The sequence below is a fragment of the Myotis myotis genome, unplaced genomic scaffold, assembly GCF_014108235.1.
Source record: "Myotis myotis isolate mMyoMyo1 unplaced genomic scaffold, mMyoMyo1.p scaffold_m19_p_1, whole genome shotgun sequence".
Lineage (NCBI taxonomy): Eukaryota > Metazoa > Chordata > Mammalia > Chiroptera > Vespertilionidae > Myotis > Myotis myotis.
The window spans coordinates 137,969,910-137,997,367 of record NW_023416313.1 but is presented as its reverse complement, the minus strand read 5'-3'; the positions used below and the strand labels follow the sequence as shown (position 1 = coordinate 137,997,367).

General features: G+C 42.5%; 1 protein-coding gene across 1 annotated transcript; it reads right to left on the bottom strand.

Annotated features, from left to right (window-relative positions):
- Positions 1-40: 40 nt before the first annotated feature.
- Positions 41-27,038, bottom strand: EGLN3 (egl-9 family hypoxia inducible factor 3). The gene is made up of 5 exons (XM_036353447.1): positions 26,327-27,038; positions 5,599-5,718; positions 3,745-3,881; positions 1,659-1,732; positions 41-804 (listed from the first exon to the last, which is right to left on the bottom strand). The coding sequence occupies exons 1-5, from the start codon at positions 26,681-26,683 to the stop codon at positions 773-775; spliced, it is 720 nt and encodes a 239-aa protein (XP_036209340.1). The 5' UTR covers positions 26,684-27,038; the 3' UTR covers positions 41-772.
- Between the last annotated feature and the right edge of the window lie 420 nt (positions 27,039-27,458).

Genomic DNA, 27,458 nt, shown 5'->3' with positions numbered 1-27,458 from the left:
CAACAAAGCAATCAAACAATTAATGTCTAGATTTTGCCTCTGAGGAACTAGGTTCCCCAAGTAAGAAGTGAAAATAGAAAACACCTGGTTTGCCTTTTTTTTTTTTTAATCAGAAAGTCATATGTTCAGTAAAATGAGGCAGAACCCAAAAGTCCAGGTTGTAGGACAAGGAAAAAGGAGTATCTACCCACAGGACACTTATAAATGGGTGACTGAGACAGCAGCCCTTTCTAGAGGTAAGAATGTCATTAGGTTGTGATAATTCTCCAGAAACACCAACAGCCCTGGATTAGAAACATCTGGAAATTGTTCAGGTGGCACAGATTCCTGTTTCTTGCTGTCAAAGGCTTCAATGATGCCCCTCTGTGGCACCTGTCACCATTTTTTCTTCGTTGTAAGCCTCCTCCTTTCAAATCAGGAAGTGTACATAAAGTGCAAATAAGATTTATTCCCTCGCCCATGCTTCTGGGCTCTTGTTTGATAGACAGTATTACCAAATCTATCGGTTAAACCGCTGGCAAGAGAGGTCGTCTGCAGGTGTTTTCAGAGTTAGACAATGAGTTCATCTGGCAAAGAGAGTGTCTGAAGATGGATGCAGTCTTGGCAAGAAAACACAAAGTACCATTCGCAAGACAGGGATGTGAATGATGCAAGCAGGAGGGGGTTGCACATCACCAATTCACTGAAGAGGCCTTCTGTGGGTCTCAACTCTTAAAGAGAATTCAGAAACCATTGCTAAAATGAATGAGGCCAGCGGATTCAGAGCACACAGTCAGTCTTCAGTGAGGGCAGACTCTGTTTTCCCTGGATTAGGGACAAAAAAGAAAATGAAGAGGGTAAGGAGTCAGATCCGACGAGTTTTATATCACAAATGTCATCCAAAAAGCTCTAGTAAATACTTCCCATCTTACAGAACAAAATTGAGCAGAGTGCCTCCTGATAGAGTTTAGCAAAATGTGTTTTCTTAGGTGTTTGATAGGCATATAGTCCAAATAGGTCATGAGTTAGGCAATATTACATATGCCTTTACTGCAGGATTTCTTAGATTACTTTTTCTTGGTTAATATGCCAATGGCACTGTGACTCTTTAAGAGAGGAATACGATATGTAACATTTCCCATATTGTAGGGCCCAGGAATTTACCTTCTCATAAACCACCTTGGCAAGACTAGCAGGATTAGTGTTTCTGTACAATGTATTTGGGGAAATGCTGCTTTACAGTACTGAGGGGACAGTTCTTAAGTCATATTCAGTTTATATTATATGAGCCCAGTTTCTATATTGGGAGTCACAGTGTCACATCAATAAATGAACCATTCTATCTGGGTTCCATCATGTTTCCTTTGCAATGTGACAAAATCATGGGCAATATTTAATGTTATGCTGGATGGGTGAACATTAATAATAAAAAGTTAACAATTTCCCATCAATTATAACCTCTCAGGCAAAAGTAGGCATTCACAAAGGATGTCCTTTGCATTTTTCTGATTTTCCCAGCACAGCTAAGGCTAGGCTTTCAGGATTAAGCCTATCAGATGTCATTATATATGAAGCTAAGGCACAGCTGAGAATGAACAGAGTAGATGAGAATATTTTTTTAAAAATTAAAGTCAAAGATTGACTTGATCAAAAGTCACAGAAAATTATCAAATACATACTAGTTAAATTCCTGAATTTCTTTTTGGCTTCTGCTCTTTCATCAGCATCAAAGTACCAAACAGTCATAGCATATCTGTGAAAGATAAGCAGATATAAGAAAAGAGATTTAAAATTACTACCAAAAAATAAAAATGCATAGTACAATCCCCCTTCGGAGTCATTTATAAAGCCAACATTTAAAATGTCCCCTATTTTTAGAAATCCATTCCAATTTTAATTTAAAATAAACTTCTCTGGTTTCAATTCTATTTAAATGTAATAAAACGTGTAAGGAATTCCAAGTATGCACCAGGCATCAATGTGGGCAATGGGAGTTCAAATGATCATGTGAATATATCTGCTTCTTCTTCAAGGAACTCAACCCCTAGTGGGGAGACAGGCAATTAACAAATACTGTAACAGGCCGTGTAATGATCTACACAGAAAGGACTAGAAAGGAATCATCCTGCTAAAGACTGGGAGACCCAACTTAGTGGGGAGAGCACAGGGAAGAAGAGGTGACACCTGAGTGAAGCTTTGAAGAATAACTCATTTAAATGACAGGACACCTAAAACTCTTGGCTGTCTTTCTTTAGTTTTGGACACCGAGGCAAAGATGCAATGGAATAATGATGCCCTCAAGCTTTCTACTGCATTCTCATTAATAAGCTTTATCCCATCTATGGGCTAGACTGGAATAGGAGTTGCTTCATGCATGAGTTTTCAAAGTTTCATTTTATAGCTATTGTTAGCTACTCAAATTTCTATAGCACTTGATTTTCTTCAAGGGCTTCCCATCAACGTTCGCTAATGTTCCCTATGACTCCAGCCATCAAGGGATTGTGGAATAACAAGGGAATTCTGGCACAAGCCACAGGGTCCAATTATTGTACCCATTAAACAAGCCACAAGCAGGCTTTGGTGGTAGAATTAGTTACCTGCTCACCTAGGGCACATTCCACTTTGACATTTAATATGTGACTCTGTGTGGGGCTCAGCTCTGTGACTTCTGGAGGGGGACACATAAATCTTAAGAACTTTACTTGTGTGAATTTAATTCAATGAATTTCATTTAATTAGGCTTGTTAAGGTTTAGTCAATATCCTTCTACCCATGTTCTCACCCCTTGCCCAGAGCTGCTATTCCCAATTCAAGCTGCAACTCACAGCACTTCTAGTACTGCCTGATTTACAGTGTCAACCATAAAACAACAGCAAATGAAAGGCAGAATCCAAAATTAAGATTGTATCAAGAGTTTGTAGATTAATACTAAACAGTGCTAAGTTGTTCAGTTACTCTGAAAATCTTCCCATGTATGATCTAAGGACATGATTATTTTAATATTTTACATCCAATTGTTGGGATCTGATTGGAACAGTGAGCCCAAACCAATTTTATGCTAAGAAAATGATTTAAAAAAAGAATATAAGTCAAAACAAATTCCTCTTTCTTTTCACAAGATTCTTTCTCTGCTTTTAACTGGCAACTCATAAACACATCCAGAGTTGACCACACAGAATTCCTGGGTGTGACAGCCAACATTCTCGGGGAGCAGTTCAACATTAGGTTTTTGAAAGGAGTGGGGAAGAAAGGACAGAAGAGACAAACACTCTGGGAAATTTAGAATCCAATATGCTCACCTAATGGAAAACAATTTGTTAATAGTTCAAACCCACGTTAGGTTTTGGATACTAAAGAATCCAAAGCGCCCTAGCCAGTTCGGCTCAGTGGATAGCGCATTGGCCTGTGGACTGAAGGTTCCCGGATTTGATTCCGGTCAAGGGCACATGCTCAGCTCAGGTTGCAGGCTCGATCCCCAGTGGATGGCATACGGGAGGCAGTCTATCAATGATTCTCTCTCATCATTGATATTTCTATATCTCTCTCCCTCTCCCTTCCTCTCTGAAATCAATAAAAGTATTTTTTTTTAAAAAGAATCCAAAGCTTCCACTTTAAGAAAAATTAAAATGGACTCCAAACAGGTTTGCTATCAGCTTTGGGTGTGGTTACTCCCTCCTCTGCATAGGACACAAGTTTAGAGAATTCTCCAGGAACTGGTGTTTGTACAAGAAACTACTCACGCGGACTCATGGCCCTGGCTCTTACCTGGTTGCATAGGAAGGCTGGACTTCATGTGGGTTCCTGCGGTCTGACCAGAAGAACAAGAGTCTGTCAAAAATGGGCTCCACATCTGCTACGAATGACTTCCCTTCTGGAAATATCCGCAGGACCCCACCGTGTAGCTAAGGGCCACAAAGAAGGAGGATTATTTTCTGGCCTCATACATCTTTAATTAACAATGATATTTAAGACTTGTTTAAAAACAAAGCCATCTTCCAATCTCCACTCTAAGAATATATGACTCCTACATTTTTACTTCGGCCTCATACTTTGTATTAAAGTTTATTTCAAACTTGACTAGAGCTATTTCCTTATTGACCTCATGCCAAAGGAAGCCTTCCCACCCCCCACTCATGAAGCCCATGGACACAAAATGGAGTTCTATTGGGTTCAATCATACAGATCACCAATATACGACAGATTTTGACCTACAAAAAAAACCCCCAGCAATTTCGTATGGTTCAATCTAATATTAACAGCTTCCTAGGATAGTCGTCCCACATAATAATCATTCCCCTTCAATTAGAATTTACAGCTTTCCTCTGCTCCTATATGACTTTGTTAGTTGGAAGTGACATGCTTTTTTTCCCTAAACTCTCAGATCGCCTTATCTGTACCTTTTACTACATGTATCTCTCTTTTCATTAAATTACTTTTTCATTTTACGTGTTTGCCCAATCTGTCCTACTAGAAAAACCATAGCAGGGTAGAATGCAGGCCTCACACTTCAGTGTTTCCCACAACACAATGCCTGGCACTAGCAGGCACTCCACTATTTGTTGAATGATTTCATATTTCACAATTTATTATCACTGACCTGACAACTTTACTTGCTTGCCTGTAACACCACCTTTCAAGTTTTTAAAGGACAATCAAGGGGTGAATTCTAATCATGTTTCCCAACAGGGAGACGAGATGAGCCTTGCCACTGAGCCACTGGTTTCCCAGGTTTGGTTTTTCTGACCCCAGATAAAATGTCCTAGCCCAGCGACAGCCAGCAGCTGCCCTAATGAGCAGGACATGGAGGTGCAGAAGGTACAAAAGCTAAACAAGCTTAAAAAGTTCTGACTTCTCAGACTCCTAAATCATCCTTAACTCTCAGAAGGCATACACATTCCAGACAAACGTCTGTACGTGTGGAACCAGACTTCCTATCTCTTTCTATCTATATGTTCAGAAAAACAAAAATAAATCATAAAGCCTTTGGCATTCCCAAACCGCAGTAAGCCATGGCAGGCAGCCACCAATAAGATGTATCACCCCGAGAGAGGGCTGTGTGGGAAGCCTCGCTTGGGGAGGTTTCTATCCCACAGCTCTATTTTTGTGAAATTCTCTCAATGTTGCTGCTAGAAGAGAAAAGTGTACATCTTATTCCGCACTGAGAGTCCCATCAGCTCTGGATTACACTAAAAACATTGATCCCTAAAATAACAAATTACCCTCTCTTCATCAAGCACTCCTTCCATATCCTAAGAATGACTCTACCTACTCCCGTAACATTAACTTGATATCTGTTATTTTCATCCCAACTTTAGTACCCTGGGGTATGGGAGGGGATTGAAAAAGAAAAGATGCATCTGTGGGAATTATGAACTCCAAACTCTCCTCTAAGTCATCTGCCTTCTTTTCTTTTTTTAAAAAAAATTTTTATTGATTAAGTTATTACATTTGTGTCCTTATCCCCACATTACCCCCATCCCCCCACTCATGCCCTCACCCCCTGTTGTCTGTGTCCATTGGTTAGGCCTATATGCTAGCATATAAGTCCTTTGGTTGATCTCTCCCCCGTCTTTTCCTTTAGTTTCTAACCCCACACTCTATTCCCATTATTCCAAGTACCTTGGAATCCCAATTCTTGTTCAGATAGTAGATGCAGGTGATGCAGCGGCCGTCACCGTTGGGGTTGTCTACATGTCGAACATAACCTGTTCCATTTCCTGGGTAGCAAGCCACCATTGCCTACGAAGAAACCCCGAGAAAGACGGTTAACAAAGCTGAGACAATCTTCTCCCACTAGTGAGCAGTTGAGTAACACAGTCTCCTTGGGTACTATGTGACATCGATAGGTGGCTGCTGGCTTCTTGAGTGCACACACAGTACATAAATTTGGACTTTTCAGCATACAAGATTTAAAGGCTAAGTTATCCCTATGGCTCAGCCCAGTAGAAAGTGGTTCAACAATATTTCCATGGTTGTAGAATGTAACCCATATACATCTCATTAGGATGCCCACCTCTCTTCAATCCGTTTTAAAATAGCAGTTTCCCCCCTAGACCCACAAAATCAGAATCACTAGGTATGGAATTATGCCTGTTTAGCAAGTGCCCCTGATTCACACAGATTTTAGAACTAGGGCTCAAGATATTTGTATTGCCCTAACTGGTTTGGCTCAGTGGATAGAGCGTCGGCCTGCAGACTCAAGGGTCCCAGGTTCGATTCTAGTCAAGGGCATGTACCTTGGTTGTGGTCACATACCCAGTAGGGAGTGTGCAGGAGGCAGCTGATCGATGTTTCTCTCTCATCAATGTTTCTAACTCTCTATCCTTCTCCCTTCCTCTCTGTAAAAAATCAATAAAATATATATTTTTTAAAAAGATATTTGTATTTATAAATATCTTGGAGAAAAGGGTCAGTCTTGCTCAATAAAATGCATAGGACAAAAGGAAAAGGGAAGGGTCAATGGGAAGCTGTGTCCTAACTTTTTAGCATAGAACCAGTCAGCCTGATTCCTAGAAAAAGCCACAGACACCCAGCTTATGTTTCTCAATGTTTGTCTTCTTTCTACTGATAATTACCAAATCAGATGATAACCTTAAGTTCTCTTCCTTTTCCCAAGTGCTACCTGTATCAACCAAGTGTGGGAATAAAGCAGAAAGTCATACTAAAAACTTTATTGAAAGCCAGAACCGGTTTGGCTCAGTGGATAGAGCGTCGGCCTGCGGACTAAAAGGTCCCAGGTTCGATTCCGGTCAAGGGCATGTACCTGGGTTGCGGGCACATCCCCAGTAGGGAGTGTGCAGGAGGCAGCTGATCGATGTTTCTCTCTCATCGATGTTTCTAACTCTCTATCTCTCTCCCTTCCTCTCTGTAAAAAATCAATAAAAATATATTTAAAAACTTTATTGAAAGTTACTATTAAGTTACTATAAATTCTCCTGAGAATTACTGTTAAGAGGGTAACAAACCTATAATTGTTCTATGGAGAAATTATAACAAGGAGTAGAAAAACATAGGCAAAGTGCAAAATGCTAGTTCTTTTCACAGACACTGACATATTCCTAAAATATTTTATAGAGATGAGATAGATGCAGAGAAGATACTGGAGCTGGCAACATAAGATGAGAAAAGGGATATTTTTCCTGTTTCGGTCACTGATGTATTTTTAGTACCTAGAACAGTGCCTGATACATAGAGGTGTCTGTTTAAAAGCAGGTATAAATAAATGAATGAATTAGTGAATGACTCTTTCCTCCAAAGAGTATGTATGTATTTTACCTGAATCATTATAAATTTCTGTCATTTTTAAAACCTATCTTCCAATATACATACAGCAATCCAGTTCATACTTTCTCTTATAAATGGCAGGATTGTTATATTGCTAAAACAATCTGTTGGATAGAGGCCCAAACTAATGTGCTAGTGCACTCAATGAATCAGCTTCAATGCCATGGGTGCCAAGTCACTACCAGTGGTAACATGAAGGCATAAACTAGGCATGTAGCTTGAAAGACTTCGCACACATGGCATACTGACTTAATAAAAAACCATACCTCTGGGACAATAATAAGACTGAAGGTAACTTGGCTTTATGGTGATCTTAAAGCTAAAATCACCATATCTATCAAACTTTATATCCTTATGCAGCTAGCGATCCCCATCCCCTACCCTTTGAACATCGAAAAGGTCAATGCAATGTCTTCTTAGAGATAAAGTTAGGCTGTTAGCTTGAACATCTTTCAGAAGGTGAAATATTTTGAGACTACTACAATCAAGATTTAACAAATGATGGTACCACCAAGCAAAGAATGGCTTGGGGGAAGGTGGCTGGCAGCAAACAGAAACGATGGGCCTCACTGGGGAAGGAGAGATAAATGAACTCGCCAGTAATGACAAGTGAATTACCCATCCCTGGAAGCAGCTATTAGGATTATAAGAGCCACCACTGAGCCAAAAATGAAAGTCATTTAAGCTACAAATAATTATAAGCTGCATTCCCTACTATCTCAGCATCTCCCCACCGTGAAGCCCTGAAAAGAAAAAGTGCTCCATCAATGCTACATAAGCTTCTATTCTCAAACAGCTCAACTCCAGGGCAACGGTCAATAGTCTGGATGCCCGCCACCTAGTTCACACTAGTTGCAACTATTTGTGTGATTCCAGGCTTGGTTTCTTTTCCATAAAGAGGGGCTTGAGTTACATGCCTCTGACAGTCCAAGAAGATCTAAGACTAAATCTAAGCATCAACCCCCCAAAAGCAAGAGAGAGAGTTCTTCAGGGCATTATGAAGTGCACATCTATCTCAGGGCTCAACTTAGACTCAAATATTGAAAAATTAGATACCAACTCATAAAAGCACATCCTTTATGAATTGCTGCATCTGTAAAACACACACAGAAGAAGAGCGAGCAGCACATTCCAGGGGACTTACCAGTTGGACAAAACCTCTAAGTGTCAGCAAAGTATCTGATTGCTCAAGGGAGAGGAACAGAGAATTTCTCTGGCCAGAGTGAATCTTCACCCTTTCTCCTGGTTCCTGCAGCCACTGTATCAAGTCCAAAACAATGGAAGGAAATCACGGTGGGCCTCAGTGGGCCTGTTGAAACTTCATACAGCCAATTTTATCAGTGTTTTCTGGATAACAGCCATAGGAGATGGGTCTTGGCTTGCACACATTCCTAGCTATTTGCTGGTCTTTGGCACAGTCTAAAACCAGGAGGCTTAGGATGCTTTCTAAAGCAAGAATCACGTCATTAACGAGTCACTCATTTCTGTGCCAATTTGTGCACAGGGCAGGAACAAACCCCGGAAACTGATTGGGTCAACTGAGCTGCTATCTAAACCTCATCAAGCTCGGGGAAGGATTTAGAGTATGTAAAGGAGGAGAATGCTTCAGACCAACAGAGCCAAAGCACTTTAATTATCTTGTGACAAATAGGCCAAGCAATGACACTGACACCAATCAGGAAGATGTCTCATTTATTAAAGACTTTGTATTTGTCAAAACTTCCTGACTGGATTAATATTTTCAATGTCAGTGTGATCTACTAACCCATATACTACATAGTCTTATGGTTCTACTAGTGGCCCGGTGCACGAAATTCATACAGGGGGAGGGGGTGGAATCAGGCCTAAACTGGCAGTCAGACAACGCTCTCGCAATCTGGGACCATTGGCTCCTAACCATTCATCTGCCTGCCTGCTTGATCTCCCCTAACTGCCTCTGCCTGCCTACCTGATCACCCCTAACTGTCCTCCCCTGCTGGCCTGATCTCACCCCTAACTGCCTCTGGCTGCCTGATTGCTCCTAACTGCCCTCCCCTGCTGACCTGATCTCACCCCCAATGGCCCTCCCCTGCAGGCCTGATCTTGCCCCCAACTGCCCTCCCCTGCTGGCCTGATCTCACCCCTAACTGCCTCTGGCTGCCTGATTGCTCCTAACTGCCCTCCCCTGCTGACCTGATCTCACCCCCAATGGCCCTCCCCTGCAGGCCTGATCTTGCCCCCAACTGCCCTGCCAGCCTGGTTGCCCCCAATGCCCTCCCCTGATGGCCTGATAGTTCTATTGTTGGATGTGCACATTAATCCACATATCCCCTTATGCATTCCCCATTCCTTCCTCTGACCCCAATGTGGACCCCCTCCCACCAACCTTAGAGGCCTCTCCACAGCTCTGTAGCCAAAGGAAAATTAGCTGAGGGATGAACCTCTCCCAGGCTCCCAGGCTGGCTCCAGACCAAAGAAATGTACTCTAGACACTGTGGCGGCCACGTTCAGGCAGGAAATGTGTATGTTCTTTGAAGATACACACAGATATATAAACTTTAACAGCCAAATACAAGTAACAAAATGTGCTCCCCAAATGCTACAAGCGGAAAAGAAAACAGTTGCTCTATTAGAGTTATTGGTAAGCTGACTTCATAAACAACCAGATCTCATCAATCCCAAAGGTAAAGTTGAAAAATGAAAGTCCAGGATTTCCACTCCAATGTCTAAATAGAGTGTTCTTGATTGACACCAACTACAGCTTGATTCCACGGATAAACCATTTCAAAAATTGGCGTTGGCAGCCTCCACTGTCCATGTAGCAATGATGATCATTTTAGACTCACGGGTGGCAAGGGGGTATATCTGTCCCACCCCAACCTCCAGTTAGGCTCACTAGTTCTCCAATAACAAGCAACAACACAGAATTTTATAGAAATGTATTTTACATCACATATAAGTTTGGAGTCAGATTCAATAGTATGACTTGATCTAGAACAAGTTATAGTAAAGTGCCATTTTATGTAAATTTTAGCTCCACACATTGAAATATTAATCAAGTCTCACTTTACTTGCAAAATTTTTAATAAATGGGAATTCATTTTTTAAATTGTGTCAAAAAATAGCATAACTTCAAAGCTGTCTGGCTGAGTGACCTTTAAACTGGCATTTTGGTCCATTGCCAAATGCTAAGACCCATCTAACTGCTATGCAGAAATACCGGCCAATCTTTGTAAGGGTTTGTTTTGAATTATGAATGGTCTTGAACACAGCATACTTTGAATAAAATGCAGCCTAAGTACAAAATAACCTGTACTTAACCTCTCAGTTTTCTCATCTGTAAAATGGGTTTATGAGGCTCGAAGGAGATACTCCTTATGCTGCCTAATGTTCGCTATTTTTAAAGCTGATGATATGCATGCTTTCTGTTCCCTCAACTGCGGCTTCAGTATGTCTCCTTCAGGGATCTGATCCTACTTAAGGGATTTGTAGCTTCAAATCCAGAGCTGGCAAATTCAAACAGCTTTCAGAGCATGTGAGTAGCACAAATAATTGAAGCCAATCATGTATAGATGTATGTGTCAGAACTCTGGAGTGCATGCTATGCTACCTGCATCACGGAATTTACCTTTCTTTGCAATGAGGGCCCAGTATTACAAAATCCTCACATTCCAGGATAGCCGTAGACAACCAAACTGGATTTGTGGGTTAACACTCCTGAATATCTTTATCCCAATTTTTAAATTAGGGCCTCAAAAAAAGACATCAGGCTATATTTGTAGATGACTGTCTGAGATCTCCTAAGAAATCGAGCCACCCTGCACTAGCTCTTGGGCTATCCAAGGGCACCTTCCCTGCTCTCTTCTCCAGGTTTAGATGTTTGCTGTTCAAAGGCACAGCCTTGCCCCTCAGTGCCATTCACATTCCACATGCCCCCTCCACACCTTCTTCCCCTCAAGTCCTTCCCCCGTGTCCACTCTGAACAAAGAGAAGGGGACCCGGGATCCTTCCCACTCCACCAAAAGGCACCAACTACCTGGAGAATTAGATGTGGAGAGAGTTGAGAAGAAATACACAGGACTACGCACATGCTTTAGCTTAGAAAAACAGCCAAGCAACTTATCCTAGTGGGGAAAGTAACAGCTGAAGTTTTCTGGCCAGAAGTGGGTATAATTTATATTCGGGTGACAACAGCCTAGGTGACAAACTTGCTAATGTTTCTAGACAGCTGTGGGTGGAGGTGCCAAAGGCTATATTCCTGGGGCCATTTTTCAGGGTGGTTTGTGTTCAGCACATATTTTATTTTAACACGTACATTTAAAGTGGACAGTAAGCAGGGCAGCCCGTAGTTGTACACTTTATGTCCTGTATTCATAAAGGCACCTGCTGGGGAAGGGGCCTCATTTGGTAATTCATTGTAGGGAGGTGTTAAGAATTGGAACAAAGGCACTGCATGTGCTGGCAGCTGCTCTAAAATTGAAATTTTCTTAATTTAATAGAAAACAAAAAATTAAAAAATCTTTACGTATTCAAAATGCTAAGTGCAGGCACCACAGGAAAGGCTGGTGTGGGAGAGAAATGGGGAGAGGCATGATCTTGGCAAGTTTTGCTCTGTAAAAAACAGAGAAACTAAAGACGGTGTTGGGGGAGGGCCAGGGGAGAGATCAACCGAGGAACTTATATACTGATATGCACAGCCCATGGACACAGACAATAAATAGCCTGGTGAAGGCCTGGGAGGGGCAGGTGCAGGATTGAGGGGGTCAATGGGAAAAAAAAAACACACACACACACACAAAGGGAGCATATGTAATACTTTCAACAATAAATTTAAAATAACACTAAAGATAAATTAAGCCAAAATGTCATTTTCCATTCTTTTCCATTTGGCTGTGACAAGGAGTGAAGAAAACTCCACAAATCCTCTGCAAGGGCAGTGACTGGAAGGCAGAGGTCTCTCCCCATCCTCCTTGTCCAGGGGTATGTCCTCTTCAAGGACACCTGTGGGGCCCGTTGTTGCCACTTAAATTAAATTACTTCAGCACAATATTCACAGGGCATCGTCACAAGCTGATGACAACTGTGCAAAGCTTTCTCCGGGAGTTTCAAGGAGATGTCCTTAAACAAAGTTCACATTGCTGCCAGCCGCCTCCTTTATGCGAAGTTAAACAAAAAGCAAGCTCTCAATGTGATGATGAACAACGCATAAGCTTCAAAAGTGCCTTAGAATTTGTACATATTCATCCTCACTGCATCTAGCTTGGCCTAAAGAAATTAGCGGTAGGCAATGTAGGTACTTCAGAGAAAAAAGCAGGGAACTTTGTGCAAACTGTCATTAGCTCTCTTGGCATCTTGTTTGTCATCTCTCTTGCTGGTTAAGAGAGGCCTCGCTATTTCCTCTTAGTGCCTCTAGTTAAAGATTAATGTAACAAAATGAGGAGGGAATGGGAAATATGCTTTCGGGGGGCAACAACATGAGCTGAGTCCAGTCCCCACATTCCCCTTCCCAACGTTTCAGCATCTGACTAGAAGTTTCCGGAGACTGAGAACACCAGTCAAATACCGGGCAGGTAAGTACAGCAGCCGCTTGACTAGCATCGTTCTGTTTTAACATTGATGAGTTGCCGTAGGAACGTAACTCTTTACATTCATTAGCCCATGGTAAAATTGGTTTCATTATACATGGTTTTGTTTAAAGTCACAGAACCTATTGACAACATTGAGGACTTACTGTGATCCTTTCAGCAAACCCCAAGTTACTTACTGAAGTACTTTCTACTCGTCTGTCTCTACACTGAGAACTACTTCTGCCCCCTCATTTGCCCACCTCCACACTACAAATGCCTCTGAACCCACATACCCCAACACCGCTTGACACACATAACCTCATCTCCAATTCAGAACAGTCATCACCATGCCCCACTCCTGAATGTTGTTGGAAGGCAGGACCTTCAGTAATTCTGAAAATGAAAAGTAAGACATTACAGCCAGTGGCTCTGGTGAAGTGGGTCTGCCGGCCCCCTGGTCAGGCCAGAGCACCCTGGCAGGGACTGTCTCATCTTTACTTGAAGACCTGTCCCCAGGTAGACCTTCTCATCGGTGCCCTTGTTTGACTCTACTGTGAACTGGGTCCTAGATCCAGGGTCATCCACACAACCATCAACAATTGCCAAGACTCTGGAACCTTCTATGTAGTTCTCCTAGCTCAGTGAAAATAGTGCCATGAGACTCTTACATTAAAGAGCTGGGCTCCCGCCCCACCCCTGGAAATGTGCACACATACACGCAGTCACAGAGGACTCACAGGTCCTTAACGTCTAACTGCTTTAGATCAAGATTCTACTCCAGGGCTCCTGCACTCTGTGCAGGAACTTAAGTAAATCACCCTTCCCCGAGAAGCCGCTGAAGCACTCAGAGGCCAGGAATGTGAGAGACTATTGTCATTCCTCCCTGAATTGTGATTAATTCTTCCTCTTGGAGGGGATTCAGCCAGAGCCCTGCAATTAAGCACAGTAAACAGGCCCGGGAACATCCACCTATCAATGCAGGCTGCTTGGGTTTGAGAAGGCAGCCCTTCCCGTGGCGGCCTGGCTCCCAGCCAGCTGGGTGACGGCTGAGTGACAGGGCTACGTGCGCTTCGTGAGGGTGGCAGCCAGCCCACACCCGAGCACACAGCCCGGGACCAGGGAGGGAACAAGCATAGGAGAGCATCCCCCCCGGTCCCTCCCCCTGCCACTACCACAGTCACCAGAGACATGTTTTGAATAAAGGCTTCCTTGCAATTATGAAATCGGTAAAAGCCAGGCTCAGGGTTAAGGACTTTAGGAGGCATTTAACCACATCCATCCTGATACCCTTCCCCAAATCGGAACACTGCCATTTCCTGAGGACCCATGGAGCCAGGTGGCACTTTAGGTGGTGCTTTGCACATATCACCTCACTTAATTTCCTGGTTACAGAGGTGGGGGCGTGATGGGGGAGGGGCAGGAGTGAGCAGCAGTCATCTGCATGAGTCACTGCCCATTTCTCAGAAGTCATTAACCCTGGAAGTTATATGGACCTAGAAGTTATCTTATTTCTATAGAAAAACAAATTCATGAGTAATTCTTAAAGCTACATGGGGATAGGGAGTCAAAATATTTAACTTCCTTTGATGTGAGAAGCCGCCCTCTCTGGAAAAGAAAACTGTACCTGTAGTTCTCTAAAGGCTCCAAGTGTAACAGAAAAAAAGGATGCTTGTGGCTGTCGGAATGTCAGAGTACGGTTGTCTTTAAATTCTCATCTGAAGAAAATCCTGAAATACTTTCGGGAATCGATGATAACTTAAATACAAATGTTAAGACAGGGTTTTATTAATGGGTAATCTACAAAAAATATAGTTACCAATCAAAACATGCCCTGAAAAATGCCTGGAAGCAATATTTTAAAGAGAAACCAGGAAAACACTTTGCCTGCAATTCCCAGTGGATTTTAAGACTATTAACTTGGAACACTAAAACTGCTAGAAAAAAATAAAGGCAAAAAACTTTTTAGAAAACCAAATCTTACGTTTACATTTGCATTTCAGCATTTGGAAAAATATTTCTGCTGAATGAAAGAAATGACACACAGCAAATCAGTTAGAATTAGAATTCATGAAATCCAGTAAGCATATTTACTTACCGAACAAACATTTGTATAGTGCTGTGCTTCCCAAATCTTACCTCATTCGATATTCATGAGGCAGGAACCATTACTGCCTCCACTTTACAGATGAAGAAACTGAGGCAGAAGGAGGTTAGGTAACTTGTCTTTTCGAACCGAGTCAGCCTGGCTGCAGAGTGGGAGGCCTTAATAACCAAATCATACTCTACCAGGGCAGTCTATCTAATGTCTAACATTAATCAATTCACCCCATTTTTGAGGGAACTAAGATCTTCAGTTCCACTTGAAGCATTTGATTCCCTCTTACCCTGGCCTACCATCCTTTCCATAATGATAGAAAATCACAAAAAGCAAAAATATGAAAAATGAGTGTGCTTAGAATTGAGTCTATGCACTAAATGCTCGGGGGGTGAGGGTTGGGAATATAACAAAAGCAAGGATCCTTGCAAAGGAAATTGACTCTGAATCCTGTGGCAAAGCACTAACTAGCTGTCCGAGTTGTCTTTGCTTCAGTTACTCACTGCAGGACAGGCACGATCCATCCCACAGTGTACTTCCGTAGCCCCTGCAGGACCCATTCCTGCTTCACATGCAATTGGTCAAAAGTCAGCTCAAGTCTGAGCCGCAGGCTGCTCTGCCCCTGCAAGGTTCGATGGGAGGAAAGCAGCCCTTCTAGGACCTGTCCTTGCCAGCGCAGGTCCACAGCAGGTAAGGATCTCAGACTTGTTTCAAAGTCAGGAGATAAATTACCAATTAAGAAAAATTTTTCAAGTAAATACAAAATTGTGCCTTCCTGGGGAAGACACGGATGGGATAAATTTTCCTCACTAGGTGCAACACTTGTTTAGGAGACATCTCCGCCCTCTACTACCACGTTAATCAGCATTCACTGAATGCAGAACTTGCTAAAATTACATTAATTATGTCACAATGGATACAGACCCACTGTGGCTTTCAGGAGGGGTGAGATCCAGAAAACCTCTCAAGAGTGTAAAGTATTTTGGGGAGCAGAAAGGGGACTAGAAACAAAGGCGTGCCTGCCTCTGAGTCTGGGGAGCAGGAATGGTTCATTTAATTGCCGCCCTGTTCCTTCAAGATAGAGACAAGCCCCATTTTACAAACATAGAAAATGGGACTCAGACACAAAAAGTGGCAAAACCAAGAGTTCCGGAGCGATGCCTCCCCCTAAGAGATAAAAGGTAAACAGTTAGCTGCACTATTAATTTGGAGAACAGGAGGTGGTGGGGAGAGCAGGGAGCAAGGGGAATTCCTAGGGCAGCTTCTGGCACAGGTTCAGCAGTGCGATCCCTCAAGCTGGCAGGAAACACTGCAGTTGTAACTCTGTCCAATTGCGGAGGATTACTGTCATGGCAGTCACCCTCCCTGGGGTGTGACTGCTGGTAGAGCCAGCTCTCTTCGGGAACCCAATGAGAGGCACTGAAAGTACCTATTTGCCCTTTCAGATGAAAATTTAGTCTCACTTTTCTTTATTTTTTTTCTTTTTAAAATATGTTTTTATTGATTTCAGAGAATCAGAAGGGAGAGGGAGAGATAGAAACATAAAACAATCATTGATCGGCTGTCTCCTGCCAACTCCCTACTGGGGATTGAGCCCACAACCCCCTGACTGGGAGTCGAACTGTGACCTGGTTCATGGATAGACACTCAACCTCTGAACCACACCAGCTGGGCTTTTCTTTTCTTCTTCTTTTTTTAGTTAAATAATTGTAAAGTGTACAAAGTTCAACATGTAACAAAGTAAAGATGCCAATGGCTAAATAAAAATAAAACAGTATAAAATACAGATATAAAGCCATTATGATGCAAGCCATTATCAGACATGACTACATATTCCATCCTATAATCTCATAAATCAAAGATTTTAACTGTCTGAATTCGTATGTGACTGCATTCTTTCCAATATGTGTTCTTTCCTCTTCTAGGAGTTGTTCAATAATGGCAGGTACATTCCCGCCATGAAGTTCACAGTGTTCTAGAAACTGAACACATTCTTGAGTAACACTCTCACAAAACATGATCATGTGTTTTGACATGTTCTGTAATAAAGACAAGAAGCGTCTTTTGGCATAATACCAGGTATCAGTTCCAAGTTTTTTATTATAAGGTTCCAAGCTTTTGATAACTCGAGAAATCCCAAAGTCATAATTTCCTTTGGCACAGTAAAGTGTCCCTATCAGCAAATCCACAGATGGTAGTTTTTCTCATCTGGGTCATCATAGGAGAGCTGATCTTCCTCCTTTTCAGTCTTCCTCATCAACTCCTCAGCTTCTTCATTTTGACTTGTCATAATGTATGAAACACAGAGGTGAGCCAGTACAGTAGCACTGACATTCAGGATGTTGTCATAGTGCTTCTTGACTACAGGCTCATAAAAACCAATGGCGTCTTTGTGTTTGTTTTTGTGAAGAGAACATGAGCCACATTCAGCTTCCACACATCATGCTCATTGCAGAATTCCACAGATTTGCAAAAGCTCTCTTCTACCACTGAATAACTTTCGAGGTTCCAGTAGATTTTCTGCCTGGGCCATCAATACAGGAATATACGTCTCCAGGATGTCATCATATTCATTCACTGCCTTCTTGACATCTTCATCGTCTCTATTGTGTCTTGCTTCCTGTACTTCTATGGTGAGTTTCCAAAGCCAGGGCCAGGCATGGAATTCCAAAACGGAGGAAAGAATCTCACAAAGCTAAAGCCCCTCCTTTAAGATGGTTCCTCATAGCATGTTAATGTAATACAATATTTAAACATTATGACATCAAATTAGGGACCATGCTGCAAAACCTTTTTTTTTTTTTTTTTTTGACATCCTGACATCCTTTGAAATCAAAGTTCCTTTTGAAAATGAAATTAAGTCAACAAGCACCTATGAATTGTAAAGGACTGTTCAAGGCACTGAAAGTATATATTAAGTTTATATATCTGCCTTAATGGAATTTTTAAGTAACTGCTGGATTAGAGGAAGCAGCCGAAAAAATAAATGTACTAGGGCAGCCTGGACTGAGCCACCCACAGAGTTCTAGGGAGCAGAAGGGGCGACTTCATGGAGAAGGCACTAAGATGGATCCTGAAGAGTAGAAACAATGGGAAGCTCCATGTGCCTGGCAAAATCAGTTCCTAGCATTTCAGGGATTGGGAGAGAAGGAAAGAGGTGAGCAGATTAAGTATAGAAAGGTCAATGGGGTCAGATGGGGTCAGTTGGGGTCAGATGTGGAAGGGCTTACGTGGCACACTAGGAAGTGCACAGCACGTAGAGTGGACAATAGGGACAGAGCCTGGTTGGGGGTTTTTAAGCATAGAGACTGCACGATTAGAGATGGGTTTGGGGCCGTTCACACTCTGACAAAAGCACATGAAAATGGATTATAGGGAGAATGAAAACAAAAGGCGGGTGAGTTATGGTTAAACTAAGTCTCTTTAAAATACTTTCCTCCTCAAGGATTTCTACTAGGAAAGGAAAACAAAATTCAGTTTTTTAAGAAAAGACAAAACTTGAGGCTCCACAGTGAACCTAAAAAACAAACATAATAAAAAGCGAAAATGGCACAAAATAGGCCAAACTTTGAGCAATAATATTGCATGTTCCTGCCTGAATCTTCAATATTTTTGTTTAAAAAGGCTTTACTTATCTACTCCCATCACTCAAAAACAATATGAATAGGGAAAAAGCCATCCAAAATCCAAACAAACAAAATGACTCACTGTCAATTTTGTGTAAGGTATTGAGATTTCTGAGTAATAGTCCCTCAGTTTGACTAGACAGATGAGTAGAAATGGGAGGGGATCTGGAGGGAGGGGCACAGGCAGATTCTTGTTCTGGGTCTGGAGAACACAGAGCAAGGTCCAAAGGATGTTCAGACTGCTTAAAACACTGTATGTTTACCGCTTCCAAGCAATACTCAAATAGAAGAGTATTATCCTGAATAACCCAGAACAACTTCAAGTTCCCTTAGAGAACCAAAAATAGACGTCACTGACACCTGGAACTGAGTTTTCCATTTTGTCTTCTTCCCACTGGCAAATAATCAAGATGGGTGTAGGATTCTTTGATTCTTTGCATTTTGAAATTCATGTTGGAAGGAAACAATATTTAATATGAGGTTGATACATTTACTTCAGAAATTAAGAAATGTTGATCATTGTATCTCCTAAAGAATCAAAAATTGTCTTGACTTAATCAGGAGGTATTGACATGGTACTGAACATGGAGTACTCTCAGTAAGTAGGTACAGAATGAAGCCAGCATAAGACCTGAAAGTCTGCATTATACAACTGCAAACCCAGATGTCTGTAAGACTGGGACTGGGTTGGGGCAGGAGGTGAAAAATCTAACAGTCACTACCAGCTCACCAAAAACAAACAGAGGAACTCATCCACAAATCCCAATACCAAAAGATACAAAATTAAGGTAAGAGGCATACTGGTAGAAGACTGAAATAATAGAGGGAAGTGGGGTATAAATTCTACATATAATGAGCTGAGCTAACTAATCTCTTGGCAAATGGACACATAGCTCTGAATCTGAGCCAAATCAACGGCTCTGGGCAATCTGCCAAAGCTGAATTCCTTAGTCTGGCATCATAAAATGATTTGCCTGTCACACTTACAATTCCAGTGCCTCTGGACTCAGCTCCCGCTGGGCACCCCTGGCAGTTGCCCAGCAGAATACATCTGAACTATCATTACTGTCAAAACATGTGCATTTGACAAACACTACAGAAAAATGACACCCATTTCTTGGAGCAATATTAGTTAACAGCTACAAAGTGGTGTTACAAAGGAATTACCAAGTCTGTTGCAGTAACAATTAACAAAGAATTAATAATCTTCATAGTGTGAACCCGCAAGCTGCTCCTTAGTATTCAATAGGCACAGGTCAAAATGTCACTTAATTTACCTGCAGCTACAAAGGTGAGTCCAAAGCAGAGAGGTCTTGCCAAACTCAGCAAAGGCCGCCCACAGTGGAGATGCCCTCTGAGCTTTCTAATGAAATGCACGATGCTGGGGTGCTTAGAGATGTTTCTCAGAGGTGCCCTGCTCATTATGGGACAAACCCTATCCCCATCTGCTATCCGAGATGTCTTCCACACATGGTGTGTTTTCAGAATGGAGCTGTAACATGCAAGGCTGCCTGTTATTTATAAAATCTGAAATCTTTCTAGTCAGAGTCAGGAATCAGAAAAGAATGCACAGTCCTACCCGGTTTGGCTCAGTGGAGAAAGCATCAGTCTGTGGACTGAAGGGTCCTGGTTCAATTCTGGCCAAGGGCACATGCCCAGGTTGGAGGCTCAACCTCCAGTAGGGGGCGTGCAGGAGGCAGCCAATCAATGATTATCTCTCATCATTGATGTTTCTATCTCTCCCTCTCCCTTCCTCTCTGAAATCAATACAAATATATTTTTTCTAAAAAGAAAGAAAGAAAGAAAAGAATGTACAAAATTGCTCTGGGCTGAGTGAGGTCAGAAAAGGAAATAATTCATGACACCCAGAAGTTGAATGTACAGATAGGCTTATATAACTCCATGAAAGGATGTTTGTCAATTTTAAATTAGAATGATATTTGAAATTCACAAATAAAATGCTCATGCAGCTGAATTAACCTACCGACCCTGTCTCGCAGTCTACCTGACTCAGGGAGCAACCCCAGCCAGGCTAGCCCCCATCCACTAAAGTGCCTTTGCTTAGGCCCAGCACCCCAATCCCTTGCAAGATCTCATCTCTCCAAATATTAAAACTGCTAAATGATTGAATGACTGGAGAGATGTGATTTCTGATCCCTCTCTTTAGCTCTAAAAACCTGTATCATTAAAGTTCAGTATAGTTTTGGTTACTAATGTTGATCACTTAATTTTAAATAGAGAAATTGGAGAAAGCCTGAAGAAGAGAAACAAAAATGACTAATCAGTGTAAAAGTACAGTTGAATTAGAAAAGAGAAAGCAAAGTTGGTGACAATCACTTCACACCACTCAACTTTTAGCTTCTTTAGGTGGTTTTATAATCACCTTTCACCTCCCTTCTCCCAGCCACTTACAGGTCTCCCACAGTACAAGACATTTAACAATTTGTCAATTAATAAATTAAATTGATACCCCCTGACTTCCCACTTCACTGCAAGCAGATAAAGTAGTGATTGACTAGCCAGTGGCCCAAAAGTGAACAAAAGAAATTATAAAGTACAAACACATATGCACACCCGCCTATCTTCTTTTCTTTGTTCCCAAGTGTTACTCAGCAGAACAGACAAAAGACACTATGAAAACCACCCAATGGAGAAACTGGCTTCGCTGTCACTGACGCTGAATTCTGTAAATTATTTCCTTGGATTAATTTCCTTCCTCCAAGAGCTAAGTTATTTTTAAATACAAAACCTTTTATAGGAATCCCTCACATCCTTACAGAAAAATGTTCAGTCTTTCAAACTCAGTGCCTCCTCCCCCTAAAATAGCTCAGACAGATTTTTCAGATTTGTAATTACAGACACCGTTTCTGGATCTAGTCCTCAAGCCCCATGCTTTAAGCACTGCACTTCTCAGGGGTCCAGACAAGCATAGTTATGATCTATGATTTCACATGCCCCTTTACCTCCCCAACCAAGGCTGATGAAAAGGAGATTCTAAATGTTGGTCAAGTGTTTGCTGATCTCAGACTGAGGCTGAGGTGGCCACTGTGGGGGAGGGCGCCATTTTGAGCCACCTGCATGGAAAAGCAGAAAAAGCTGGACGGAACGGAGAGCGGGGGAGAAATAAAGGGCACGAGCAGAGAAGCAAAGATGGAGGCCCTCAAGCGCCAGAGAAAAGAACTAACACCCAAGCTGCCCTGGGTAGTTAGGACTTGCTGGTTCATAGTTCATGGCTCCGCCTACTCTTCTGTGAACCATGACTGCATTTCCTGCACTTGGCACCTGAGAGAGAACCTGATCTTCAACATGCATTATCCCATTTTTGCTTAAAGCAGTTTGCAACCATGAAAAGTTCCACTGAGTAAGGGATACTCCTGACATCACATGAGAAGGGTGGGCCAAACTTATTGCTATATAGCAAAGGAACAAGCCCACCACTTCACAACACTTTTTCTTTTATTCATAACTTATTGCTGTTTCATCACTTCTCTGCATTGTTCCCACGGGAGGGCTGATCTGTCTGTGCACAATACAACCCACATAACCCCATGGCCAGAACTTCTCTAGTCAGGGGTCCTAGCAAGCAACCTTGTTAACAAACTCTCCCTGCCAGTAACAGTAGGGAAGCATTAGCACAGCCCTCCATTTTCTTCCTCAAATGTATGTAGCTGACCCACTGCAATGTTTGGGCTTTGTCTTTTTTCTTTTTTAGGCTTGAGAATTAATCAAGTGTGAACTAGAGGATCCTGCATTCAAATGCATAAGTGAATGTTAAGCCCCATGAGGCAGGGATTATGCCTGCTCACCTTTGTACCTCAAGCCTTGCGCAGTATCCCACGCTGAGGAGCACTTGCCGAATAAATGAAAGGATGAAAACTAGGAGCATCATAGTCAAGAACACAAACTCTGGAGTCAGACAGAACTGGGTTAGAATCCCGTCTTCCACTGACAGCCTGTAACATTTATGAAGGCTTAGAATCCTGCTAAGAATTTTATGTACATTATCTTATCTAATGCTCCCTCCCTGAAAAGCTTTAAAGTATTATTATCCCTCATTTTACACTTGGTGAAAATTGAGCAACTTACCTACAGGGTCAGTAGCCCCCGGCATAAGCTCCTAACTTTTATTTTATTTTAATTTTTTATTAACTTTATTGGGGTGACATTGGTTAATAAAATTATATAGGTTTCAGGTGTACAGTTCTGTAATGCATCATCTGTAAATTGTGCTGTTTACCACCCCAAGTCAAATCTCCTTCCTGTACCCTCTTCTACCTCCTCCTAATCCCCTTCCTCTCTGGTAATTCCCATGCTATTGTCTGTATCTGTGAGTTTGTCCTAACTTTTATGATACACTGCTTCTTACCACTGACTTTGTGACCTTTGGTAAATGATTTAATCACTCAATTTGCTGAAGATTGTGGTTTTGAAGACTAAGTCAGACAGACAGTGTTTTTAAAGTGCTTATTAGTACAATGCCAGACAGAGCAAACTGCTCATTAAAATGTAGTTATTAGTTACTCACTAGTGAGTCTATAATGAGATGCTTCAAGCAGAACATTCGGTTCTATAAGTTACATGTTCACTGGAAAACAGCCATTTCTAGGCAGCCAAAACAAAAGGAGCAATTTATAACCAATATTTATCTTGGATATAGTCTAAAATCTCCAAAAGGAAGTAACAGATAAATCTTTTGATAGCCTGAAAGCAATGATCATGCTTGAAGTTAGGGGGCGCCATACTGCTGTACTACATTATAGGAAAACACTGCCCCAGAGTCTTCACCACCCTAGGACTTTTCTCCAACAAAGTGGAGGTAGATAAATTCTGACCTGTAATAACCTTTTTGGCAGGGAAGAGGGAACCCTTGAATATTTATTTCCATATTCTTCCACAATTTCCATTTCAATTCCAGTATATATTCCCATTTTATTACCAATGCCTTTGCTATTGCTTCATTGAGATAAAGGGCATTAATACATTATTCAATGACCTTTAAAAATCCAGGGGAAAAAGTACTTAATTAGAGTCAATACACTAATAAGCACAGAAATTTAAAGTACCTGAAAAAGAATTGGTCTAAAATAAATGTATGCATTGGCAAATGTTGAAAATGGGGGATGGGAGTTCATTATACCAGCCTCCCTAAATTAATATGTTTGAAATTTTTCATAAAAAGTTACAAATAAAATTTTAAAATAAATTTACATGTTCTGCTTTTTAAAAATTCAGTTTTTCTAAAACTGGGTATGAAAAAAGTGGGTCTATATCATTAGTCTGGGAAGCAGAAAGGTAAGGTACTCAGTTGAAGGAAGAGAAGTAAATAAGTTAAATTAAGGTGAAACGAATGTAAGTCATGTAGAAATGCAATGTGTTTTTCTACAATGCTTTAATAATGAACTTCAAACAAGAGACCCAAGGCCACAGACATTACTAAAGAGACTTCTTTATACAAGCAAATCAAACTTTAAAAAAAAATTTACTATAACAACTGTTTGCTCAAACCTGGTTTGCATTTGGTTCTCATTGGTCGGGAATATCCCAATCTAGAGGTGATTTTTCTAAAGGGAAGGAGTGAAGAGTTTTGTGCCAAAATAGCCAAAGGAGAGTTGGACCTCTAGGTATGGGCAGACAGATGTCTCTTCCATGGACAACAGATGTATCTCCTCTTTTCAATTCACAGTCATGTTCTGTTAACTGAAAGGGTTAACTGAAAAGTTATTTGTTCTACCCAGAAGATAATCCATAATTGAAAAATCATATCTATAAATCTTGTTGTCCTTAGCCAGACATACACAGTGGTTTTCATTCCCTTTGTGGAGTTAAATTCTAGCCTAAAACCCTACCACTGTTCATTAAGTCAAAGCTAAATAAAAATACTTAACATTCAAACATGTTAGTGACCTCTTTCTGCCAATTAATTCTGACCTCCTTCAAAGCGAATTCTGTTCCTAGAATGCCAAGGGAGGTAGGGGGAGGGGAGGATTCCTCAGCCTAAGTTTAAAAGAAAGTTTTAAAAACTGGTAAGGAGCCATCTGCTCTTCCAAGTTGAAGCTACAAGCACCTCTGAAATACTGAGGCTAGCCATTTCCCTCCCCTCCCCTCCCCAACGGGCCCCAGACGGGCAAGGTGCAAATATAAGACTGATCAAGACAAACAACTTTCTCATCCACCACCCAAATGATGGAAGAGTAGAGAAACAATAACATCAATCTTCTACTGATTCCTGCTAACTCTGAATTTTCCCCAAATCAAAGTAAAAGTTAGAAAGCAGCATTTTCTTCTAAGATTTACTTTTTGTGTCAGATTAATAACAATGCCTTCTGATATTCTATTCATGTCCCCCTAGTTTGAAAGCAATCTACTTCTCCTCTACTCCATTCACCCACTCCAACCCCTTCATTTCTATACATTTCCAATCTTCACTACTTGCACTATATTAAGAGTGCTCCTCTCAGCTTATGGAATAAATGAGACTACAAAGTATGTTATCAGAGGATGAATCTTAAATTGAGAAATACTACCCATGTGGTTAAAGAATGGTACAGAGGTGAATGTTCACCTTCCTTCTCACGCTAGTATGTGTAGCCTCGCTGTGTTAAAGTGCAAGTTTCCTACAGTTCTGAGCGCCCCTTGACCAGTCCACAATAAAAGAAATGCTAATCACCCTCAGAACTGCCACTGGAAAGCAGGCTGGATTGTCATCTGTAGAAAAGACTGAGTGGCTAGACTATCCCAAATGAATGTACATGGCACGACATGTTCCCACATTTCTGCCAACCTACCTCTCAATGTTTCCAAGATAAATTTCTACCCAGGGAGTCACTTCTGGCTGTGAACGAAAACATAATTTCTTTCCAGAGGTACTTGACTACCCTATTCTGATCACATAACCGGTGTATTTTTAAAAATATATATATTTTATTGATTTTTTACAGAGAGAAAGGGAGAGGGATAGAGAGTTAGAAACATCAATCAGCTGCCTCCTGCACACCCCCTACTGGGGATGTTCCCCGCAACCAAGGTACATGCCCTTGACCAGAATGGAACCTGGGACCCTTCAGTCCGCAGGTCCACGCTCTTAGCCACTGAGCCACACCGGTTAGGGCATAACCGGTGGTTTTGAGTAGATTTCCCCATCAACTGAAAGTTAGGAAAGGGAAGGTGGTGGTGTGGGCTCAGCACCAGGAGAGAATTTTCAGTCAAACAGATGATCTAAGTGTCCTGAGTGCAACAAGCCAAGGGCAGCACTCAAAAGTGAAGAGGAGCTTTACTCTTTCACAGGGCAAACTCTTCCCACACCTGCCAAACTCCACAAACCAAATGCCACATTGCAAAATCACAGCTGTCTCCAGCATTCTTTAAAAGTTCGGTCATGGGAATCCCCTTTGAAATCAATGAAGGGCAAATATTAGGTGACTTTAAAGTAGACAGTTAAGATCATGAGTTCATGTGTGTCTCGGATCATACACAATCTTTCTAACAACCTGTCCCTCGTATGGACTTTTGAGAACTCCACGTCTTAAAATCAGACCAAAAAGCCACAGCTTGTCCGGCTTGTACCACCCACCAGAGCCATTATTTCAAAGTTATCAGAAGGTCATTATAATGATACACCTAAGTCCCTTAGCATGGATTTTCCCTGGGGGATGGGAAGACCAGACTGACTTCTTTCTTGCTTCTTGGTTAACACCTAAAGTTCGCTTGTAGCCCTGCGAAGGCGACAGACAACAGACTCCGCATGTCTCCGGTCCCTGCGGGCTGCAGCAGCGGTGGGGCGCCCGCGCGCGTCCTACCTTGGACCGCTCCTTGACGTAGTATTTGCCCAGCCGGCTCCCGCAGTACAGGACCAGCCTGTCGATGAGGGACAGGAGAAAGCTGATGGCTTCGCAGCCCTCCTCATTGCCCCCGATCCACGTGATCTGGTCGCCCCTCAGGTGGCGCTTGGAGACGCCTGCGCGCGGCCCGGCCAGCTGGCCGTCCCGCAGGACTCCGTTGCTGTGCAGCTGCTTGACGCGCTCCAGGACGCAGTCGCCCACCACCTCGCCAAGGAAGTTGTCCAGGTAGCAGAAGCCGACTTCGTGCAGACAGGGCACGATGTACTCCAGGGCGATTTTCTCCAGATCCAGCCTCATGATGTGTCCCAGAGGCATCTCCCCGGCAGAGCGGAGCTCCGGGACCCCCAGCGTGCACCGAGAGAGAGAGACCAACGCGCGCGCTCAGCCGGGGCGCGGGTAGCGTGGCCCTGGGTTCAGCTACCAGCGGCTGCCCCGGTCCCGGAGCCACTGCAGCGCCAGGGAGACGGGAAAGTTGCCCGCAACTCTGGGAAGAAGGGATCCAGTTCCGGACCAGCGGGAGTTGTGGTGAGCTCCACGACCCAGCACCAGACTGACCCAGTGAGGAGTCCAAGGGCCCCTTTTGGAGACGCGGAGCAACCAATGGTGCGGCGGCGGCCCCAGGCGGGGAAAGGCTGAGGTCCAGCCCCGCAGCCGGCCAACTCGGCGCGTCACCGGCCCCGCCCAGGCTCCGCCCCTGGACCGCCTCGCGGACAGCCCTTCCCCCACTCCCCCCCATTCCCGCCCACCACCCCCGCGGGGTCCACCACTCCGCAGCCCTGGCTGTTTGTGACTAGGGGAGGGGCTGGCAAAGAGACGGGATTTTAGAATGCTATAGATTTGCATATGTTTTGCATAAAGTCCAAGAACAAACTTGAAAACCTGACTCCCAGCTCTGAAAATATAAATGGAATTAATAGCACAGTTTACTGCCACGTTCTGGCTGCTCACCTCACAGGCTTTTGAACAAAGTAATAAACCCAGGAACAAATTATCTGTATGTTCAGTAATGATCTCTTTCTAGCTTTACCATCATGATGCCTTTCCTTATTCCCTTTTCCTCAAGTCAGTAAGTTCAAGCCACCGAGCGACT